The 9,117-nt window shown below is 39.1% G+C and overlaps 1 protein-coding gene across 1 annotated transcript; it reads left to right on the top strand.

The window, feature by feature from the left end:
• The first annotated feature begins 4,700 nt into the window (after positions 1-4,700).
• On the top strand, positions 4,701-9,097 carry LOC115227493 (inositol hexakisphosphate and diphosphoinositol-pentakisphosphate kinase 2-like). The gene is made up of 3 exons (XM_029798301.2): positions 4,701-4,998; positions 5,314-5,432; positions 8,945-9,097. Exons 1-3 carry the CDS (start codon positions 4,869-4,871, stop codon positions 9,065-9,067), a joined length of 372 nt encoding a protein of 123 aa, XP_029654161.2. The 5' UTR covers positions 4,701-4,868; the 3' UTR covers positions 9,068-9,097.
• Positions 9,098-9,117: the final 20 nt, after the last annotated feature.

The raw sequence follows: 9,117 nt of genomic DNA, 5'->3' as shown, positions 1-9,117 counted from the left end.
AAAATTTTTTATTTTATTGATGCTTTTTTTTAAAATCAATTTTGTGTAAAGTTTTAACATTTTTGAAGACAATTTCCTGGCCCCTATCTATGTTTAGAAACTATTTATCATTATTATTATTATTATTATTATTATTATTATTATTATTATTATTCGGTAGAATCAGAAAGAGCAGTGAAAGAATAGCGGTTGTGAGACATTCATGCCTTTCTCAGTATTGTACATTAAATATGTGTGCTTTTTGTGTATGATATATATATATGTGTGGTATGCGAATATAGGTGTGCGTTTTATATATATATATATAATATATATATAATATATATATATATATATATATATATACGGAAAATGCAAATAAATGTGAAACAAGGTGTTAAAAAGAGCACTCAAATACCAGAGGTAGAGTAATATGCTTTTCAATAAAGTATGATTTAATATATGTGTGTGTGTGTGTGTGTGTGTATACATACATATAAAAGATTAATTTTCTAAATGGTATAATTTAATTTTTCATTATTGAATTGATAAAAGGTGGGTTTTTTTTCTAATTTATATTATAGATATATATATATATATATATATATAATATATATATATATATAAATATATATACTATATTTGGTGAAATTTGATTTCGTATTTCTAAATTGAATTTTTCCCTGTAAATTTGGAATAATATTCCCTCATATTATAATTATAAATATAATAATTAAATTATTGTATACAGTGCTCAGGGTGCACCACAACTTGTCAGAAAGTGCGTATAAATCATCTGCAGTAATGTACAAATTCTGAAAAGCGAACAGTGTCTAGTCAGATACATGCTTGGTGTGTATGGAGGAGAGAAAATCAGGTGTAATGTTGGCGAATCTCAGGAAGCATGGATTTTGAAGGATGCAGTGTTCCGACAACTAACAACTGATGCTGGCAGTTTGTTCCATGCCTCAGCAACTCTCAGCATTATATATTTATATATATTATATTTTGTATATATATATATTATATATTTATATATATATATAGATATTATATATATATATATTATATATATATATATATTTATATATATATTATATGTTATATATTATATATATATTATATTTTATATATTATATATATATTATATTTTATATATTATATATATATTATATTTTATATATATATTATGTTTTATATATATATTATGTTTTATATATATATATATATATATAGCAGTATCGCCTGGCATTGCTCGGGTTTGTAAGGGAAATAACTATATAAGCATTTTTAGAGAGTTACTTCCCTTATATAACCCGAGCAAAAATCATTAAAAATGCGGAAAAATGATGGTAAATTTTTTTTATATCGTAGACTCATTGTAGACGCGCGCTAATACCCAGAAGGGCTCGATATGAATGATGAGTATAAGATACCCACTTTTGGTTAAACTGCACTGCAAAATGTGGGAATAGTTAGGAATCTAAATCGGAGGCGACAGAGTCTCACACACACAACTTCAATTTTATATATAAAGATACATATACACAAGAGGTTTTGGTATCCAGAAGATCCAAAAGGCAGGTAAGGCTTTGTAAGTGCTACGGAAGGACTGTTAGACTCACGGTTCAATAATAGTATGAGTGAAGAGTCTAACGTGGGTCATGTGTGAGCGTGTATTTGTTAAATAAAATGAGACAACAAAACCAAGGCCAGTGTAAATTGTAACTACTCCCACATTTTGCAGTGTAGTTTAACCAAAAGCGGGTATCTTATAGTCGTCATTCATATCGAGCCCTTCTGGGTATTAGCGTGCATCTACGATGAGGCTACGATTTTAAAAAAATTTACCATTTTTCCGCATTTTTAATCCATTTTTCGCTCGAGTTATATAAGGGAAGTAACTCTCTAAAAATGCTTATATAGTTACTTCCCTTACAAACCCGAGCAACGCCGGGTGATACTGCTAGTTATAAATATAAATATGTGTGTGTATGTATAATGTATTTAGAGCCCCATGGTCCTAGCTTAAATCCTCATCATACAGTCCTTAAATCCTTAAAAATATTTTAGCCCGAAGGCCACGGCCATGCTGGGGCACCACCGTCCTACGTAAGTTCCTTTCACTTTTCCTCAAGTGCCATAAATTTTTCCTTAGTTCTCTTTGTAATTTTCCTTCTTCTCTTCTTTCTTTCTTTCATTTTCTTGTCTTTTACAATTTCTCTTATTTTTACCTGCCTTTTTCTGTTCTTGTTTTGTTCCTCTTGTTGTTGTTGTTGTTGTTGTTGTTGACGTTGTTTACTTTATGAATTTGTTAATTAAATTGTTAATTTTATGCAGCAAATGATTCTCTGTTGATGTCGTTATTGTTGAAAGCCCCAAACAAAAAAAAAAAGAACAAAAATGAAAAAAAGCAACAAACTATCATCACCATCCATCATCATTTAACGTCCGTTGTCCATGCTGGCATGGGTTGGGCAATTTGAGCAGGGCTAGTAAGCTGAGGGGCTGCACCAGACCCCAGTCTGATTCGACATGGTTTCGACAGCTGGATGCCCTTAACAGAGTGTAATGGGTTCTTTGACGTGCCACTGGCGCGGGCACCAGTCGCGTGACACCAGTATCTACCACTGCTACAGTTGCGCTTGGCTTGATGGCTCTTCTGCTCAAGCACAGCTTATTCCCGAAGATTAAATATTAATTAAATATTAATTAAATAAATATTGAGATGCAATATTGAGGCGCAGGAGTGGCCTGTGTGGTAAGTAGCTTGCTTACCAACCGCATGGTTCCGGGTTCAGTCCCACTGCGTGGCATCTTGGGCAAGTGTCTTCTGCTATAGCCCCGGGCCGACCAATGTTTCCTTCATGAGCCATGCCAGGGCCAGTTTCCCAGTTTCAATGATGTATAAATGCTCCACCTGGACGGGACGCTGATCCGTCGCAGGATTCACTTATTTCTGCCAGCTGAGTGGACTGGAGCAAGATGAAACGAAGACCTCAATGTGGTCACTCTATATGCTAGAAATAATAGCCTAAATTTCCTTCAATCCACACCTTTTCAACCTCTTCTAATGTCCATCTGCCTAAATGTAGAAGTGTTCTTAGCCCTTTCGATACCAACCTGGCTGAAACCTCCTCTAGCTCAGTAGAACAAATGTCTTGTTTTCAAAAGTCCTGAATTAAAATCTTCCACCAAACCTTAGTCACAATTTATGTTCCTGACACTAGCTGAATAAATAACTAAGTTATTTTACTAAATTCTTTGTTATATTTAAAATTAATTGAAAGAAACACAGAGCATCTCAACAGAAATATGGGAACAAAAGGGTTGAGAAGAAAAATAATCAGCAGAAGAAATGAGGGAAGGAGATCTCACTGTGGTCCCTCTATATGCTAGAAATAATAGCCTAAATTTCCTTCAAGCCACACTCTTCCAACTGCTTCTAATCTCCATCTGCCCAAATGTGGAGATGTGTACCCTTTTGATACCAACCCAGCTGAAACCACCTCTGGCTCTGTAATACAAATGTCTTGTTTTCAAAAGTTCTGAATAAAAATCTTCCACCAAACCTTAGTCACAATTTATGTCCCTAACTCTAGCTTAATGATAACGAACTTATTTTACTAAATTCTTTGTTATATTTAAAATTAATTGAAAGAAACACAAAGCATCTCCCTAATAAATAGGGTACTGAAAGGGTTAGGATAAAAGGGATTCCAGTCTTGATGATCTTGTCTTTTCATATGTCTGGAACCACAAAATCATGTGTATCCTTCATTTCATAAGATGACAGAGTGTGAATTGAGAGAAATTTGGCTGCTATTTTCTTACAAGTCTAGCTACCATATGGAGGTGTCTCTCTGTTGGCTCATATTTAAGACATGATATGATTTGAGGGAGATTTGGTTGTTATTTCTGCCATGTCTAGCTACTATTTAGAGGCTTTCCCCTCAGCGTCTCATACATTAGCCAGAAGAGTTGATTTCATAGGCTCATATATACATACATACACACGACTGTAGGGGGTGGTGATTTGAAGGAGATGTGGCCGCTATTTCTACTGGGTCTAGCCACCATATATCAGTGGTTTTCAACCAGGGTTCTGCGGAACCTTAGGGTTCCGCCAGTATAGTCCAGGGGTTCCGCAAGAAGTTACAAAACTGCTAAAATCGGCAGTAATTTTTAAGTTTCCTGTGCAGATATGTGTGCATAAGACTATTAAATTATTGCACAGGGGTTCCTCGAGCCAGTGGAATGTTTCCTTGGGGTTCCGCTCCAGCAAAAAGTTTGAAAAGCACTGATATATATATATTGTATAGTGTTTTAAATATACACATATTTATATATATATATATATATATAATATATATAAATATACACATATTTATATATATATAATATATATATAATATATATAAATAAAATGTGCAATATATGGCTTCATCGAATCCTGTAGAGACTTCTTTTGTCATATATATATATATATATCAGTGGTTTTCAACCAGGGTTCTGCCAGTACAATCCAGGGGTTCTGCAAGAAGTTACAAAACTGCTAAAATTGGCAGTAATTTTTAAATCTCCTGTGCAGATATGTGTACATAAGATTATTAAATTATTGCACAGGGGTTCTTCAAGCCAGTGGAATGTTTCCTTGGGGTTCCGCTCCAGCAAAAAGGTTGAAAAGCGCTGATATAGAGTCTCCGCTGATTAGCTCATATAAGACAGTAAAGTTTGATTTGAGGGAAATTTGGTTACAATTTCTACCATGTCTAGCTACTCTGTAGAGGTTTCTCTGCTTATTTCATTAATAAATAAACGAGGTGTGGTGCTGGAGTTAATCTTTGTCCCCTCTTAATTCTCATCTGTCTTCTGTTTTCCGTGTCGCAATGCCAGACTGTCCACGGGAACCATCTCTGGTGCTCATCGTGAAATGGGGAGGAGAGCTGACCCCTGCTGGCAAAATACAGGCTGAGGAGCTCGGAAAGGCCTTCAGGACACTCTATCCTGGTGGACAAGGTAATACTGATTTTTGGCTTATATGTTTTCTAGTATGTGTGTGTGTGTTTGTGTGTGTGTTTGTGTGTGTGTGTGTTTGTGTGTATGTTTGTGTGTGTCTGTATGTATGTGTGTGTATGTGTGAGTCTGTGTCAGTCTTCATGTCTTTGTATGATTCTGTGTGTGTGTGTGCGTGTGTGTTAATGTCTATATGTGTGTGTCTCTACCTATGTGCCTAAATTTGCTTTTTTTTTATTTGTGTGCATATTTGGGCCACACCTGGCCAGATGAAATGCTAAAAGGTTTATCTGTTTTTTACTCTTTTATTTGCTTCAGGAGAATTTGGTGCCCCTGGTCTCGGGTTCCTGCGACTCCACAGTACATTTCGTCATGATCTCAAGATGTATGCCTCCGATGAGGGTCGAGTTCAAATGACAGCAGCTGCTTTTGCTAAGGTATGTAGCATCTCTCTCATCTTAACCCTTAAAAAACAACAGGGCTGATCTATTGGTCGAAAAGTCAAATGGTTCATAAAGACTCAGCACCCACTACACTCTCGGAGTGGTTGGCGTTAGGAAGGGCATCCAGCTGTAGAAACAGTGCCAGATCAGACTGGAGCCTGGTGCAGCCTTCTGGCTTCCCAGACCCTGGTCAAACCGTCCAACCTGTGCTAGCATGGAAAAAATATGCATATATATATAAAGCACCCACTACAATCTCGGAGTGGTTGGCGTTAGGAAGGGCATCCAGCTGTAGAAACACTGCCAGATCAGACTGGGCCTGGTGCAGCCTCCTGGCTTCCAAGACCCCAGTTGAACCGTCCAACCCATGCCAGCATGGAAAGCGGACGTTAAACGATGATGATGATGATGATGAATATATGTAGTTTTACATATATTAAGTAATTTACTTTATTTTTTATAATAAGTGCATGCCCTCTATAGGGCTTGTGAAAAGGGGCTCTGTCTTCTTGGCACTGAAACTCCAAATGAAGCCCCATTGCCAAAGGGTAAAAGATATTTTTAACCTTAACCCTTTAGTGTTCAGATTATTCTGCCAAAATTAATCCTTTTTTATCCACATTGTTTTGAACTAATCATGCATTATCTTGTAGCTATGAGATTCTGATAAGGTCGCTGTTAATTTTTAAAACGATATTGTAGGGTTGGTGTGAGAGACCACATCTGGCCAGTTTGAACATAAAACAGATAGAATATTTTTGGCCGGATAGGCGCAGGAGTGGCTGTGTGGTAAGTAGCTTGCTAACCAACCACATGGTTCCGGGTTCAGTCCCACTGCATGGCATCTTGGGCAAGTGTCTTCTGCTATAGCCCCGGGCCGACCAATGCCTTGTGAGTGGATTTGGTAGACGGAAACTGAAAAGAAGCCTGTCGTATATATGTATATATATATGTACGTGTGTGTGTGTGTTTGTGTTTCTGTGTTTGTCCCCCTAGCATTGCTTGACAACCGATGCTGGTGTGTTTAAGTCCCCGTCACTTAGCGGTTCGGCAAAAAGAGACCGATAGAATAAGTACTGGGCTTACAAAAAGAATAAGTCCCGGGGTCGAGTTGCTCGACTAAAGGCGGTGCTCCAGCATGGCCGCAGTCAAATGACTGAAACAAGTAAAAAGAGTAAAGAGTATATGGCCGGTTTAAATGCTAAAGGGTTAAGTGGTTGTGGATGTGACCGTGAGATGATGTGCGAAAATGTGGTGTGTTGTTTTAGATATGGTAGTGTGGTATTTTTTTTTTTTTTCTTTTTTACTTGTTTCAGTCATTTGACTGCGGCCATGCTGGAGCACCACCTTTAATCGAGCAACTCGACCCCGGGACTTATTCTTTTTGTAAGCCCAGTACTTATTCTATCGGTCTCTTTTTTGCCGAACCGCTAAGTGACGGGGACGTAAACACACCAGCATCGGTTGTCAAGTGATGCTAGGGGGACAAACACACACACACACAGACATACACATATATATATATACATATATACGACAGGCTTCTTTCGGTTTCCGTCTACCACATCCACTCACAAGGCTTTGGTCGGCCCGGGGCTATAGCAGAAGACACTTGCCCAAGATGCCACGCAGTGGGACTGAACCCGGAACCATGTGGTTGGTTAGCAAGCTACTTACCACACAGCCACTCCTGCACCTATGGTGCTCTTAAGTTTTATTTTTTGCACTCAGTAGACCGTGGCCATGCTGAGGCACAGCCTGAAGTATTTTAGTCAAATGAATTGAATAAGTGAAATCAAATAAAGCCTGGCACTTATTCTATCAGTTTCTTTTGTTGAACTGCAAAGTTATAGGGATCATAAATATACCAACACTGGTTGTAGGGTCAGACACTAACACAAAGACACATGCATACATGCACACACACACACACACACACAATGGGCTTCTACCAAATCCACTCAGAAGGTTTTAGTCAGCCCAGGGCTATAGTAGAAGACACCTGCCCAAGGTGCCATGCAGTGGTACTGAACCCAGTGCTATGTGGTTGGGAAGCAGACGTTTTACCACACAGCTATGTCTCTGCCTGTCATCATCATCATCTTTTAACCATTGTCTTCCTTGCTGTCATGAGGTGGACAATTTAACAGGGTCTGTAGGCGGCGAGCTGGCAGAACCGTTAGCACGCCGGGCGAAATGCGTAGCCGTATTTTGTCTGCCGTTGTGTTCCGAGTTCAAATTCCGCCGAGGTCGACTTTGCCTTTCATCCTTTCGGGGTCAATAAACTAAGTACCAGTTACGCACTGGGGTCGACATAATCGACTTAATCCGTTTGTCTGTCCTTGTTTGTCCCCTCTTAGTTTAGCCCCTTGTGGGTAGTAAAGAGTGAGGATCTGATGAGCTGGGGGACTGTATTGTATTTCAGTGTCCCCCTTGCCATGCTTTCCATGGCTGGATGCCCTTCCTAATGCCAACCACTTTATAGAGTACTCTAGGTTCTTTGTTCTTTCATTGTGTCGCCATTGAATGGGAGTTTAGTAGGGAAGGAGGATAAAGTATGACAGTAGGAACCAAAGTAGGTTTCTTATTCTAGAAAAGATGCAGGGCTACTTACATTAACCCCTTTGGTCATGGATGAAAAAGTAAAACTATTTTCTTATTTTTATTTTTTTATTTATAGGTACAGCCTCACCTGGCCCCCGTGCCGGTGACATGTAAAAGCACCATCCGTTCGTGGCCGTTTGCCAGCTCTGTCTGGCCCCCGTGTCGGTGGCACGTAAAAGCACCATCCGTTCGTGCCCGTTGCCAGCCTCGCCTGGCCCCGTGCCGGTGACACGTAAAAGCACCATCCGTTCGTGGCGTTTTGCCAGCTCTGTCTGGCCACCTGTGCGGGTGGCACGTAAAAGCACCCACTACACTCACGGAGTGGTTGGCGTTAGGAAGGGCATCCAGCTGTAGAAACACTGCCAAATCAGACAAGAGCCTGGTGCAGCCTTCTGGCTTCCCAGATCCCCGGTCAAACCGTCCAACCCATGCTAGCATGGAAAGCGGATGCTAAATGATGATGATGATGATGTACAGGCATGGCTGTGTGGTAAGAAACTTGTTTCCCAACCACACAGTTCTGGGTTTAGTCTCATATCTCCTCATTTCTTTTACTATGGCCATGCTGGGGCATCACCTCGAACAATTTATTCTAGTTGAATGGATCGACCCCAGCACTTATTTTTTTTTTGTTATGCCTGGTACTTATTCTATCGACTTCTTTTGCCGAACTGCTAAGTTACGGGAACACAAACACACCAACACCAGTTGTCAAGCGGCAGTGGGGAAACACACACACACGCATGACAGCCTTCAACCTTTTCTATCCCAAAGACTTTTGAGTTTTTCAACCTGGTTTATGTACTCCAAGGTCTACTGTTCCACCATTCGAAAATTCACGAATATTTATTTTGTATTTTTTTTTTTTTTCCCTAATGCTCTCTTCTGAATAATGTTTTCAGGGTTTGCTGGCTCTGGAAGGCAAACTGACCCCTATTCTTGTCCAGATGGTAAAAAGTGCCAACACCAATGGCCTGCTGGACAGCGAGGGAGAGATGTCCAAACACCAACAGATGTATGTATAGAGACAAAAGTTAAAAAACAATTATCTTTTTCTTCTTAAATTATCTTTTTA

The sequence above is a fragment of the Octopus sinensis genome, unplaced genomic scaffold (assembly GCF_006345805.1).
Source record: "Octopus sinensis unplaced genomic scaffold, ASM634580v1 Contig03881, whole genome shotgun sequence".
In the NCBI taxonomy this organism is placed as follows: Eukaryota; Metazoa; Mollusca; class Cephalopoda; order Octopoda; family Octopodidae; genus Octopus; species Octopus sinensis.
Note: the sequence above shows the minus strand (reverse complement) of the source record. Positions and strands in the feature narration are given on the sequence as shown.

Excerpts from the sequence above, each read along its gene's own strand:
- LOC115227493 (XM_029798301.2), top strand. The coding sequence starts at position 4,869 with ATGCCAGACTGTCCACGGGAACCATCTCTGGTGCTCATCGTGAAATGG. Across the intron at positions 4,999-5,313 it reads ACTCTATCCTGGTGGACAAG|GAGAATTTGGTGCCCCTGGT; the intron begins GTAATACTGATT and ends TATTTGCTTCAG. Across the intron at positions 5,433-8,944 it reads CAGCAGCTGCTTTTGCTAAG|GGTTTGCTGGCTCTGGAAGG; the intron begins GTATGTAGCATC and ends TAATGTTTTCAG.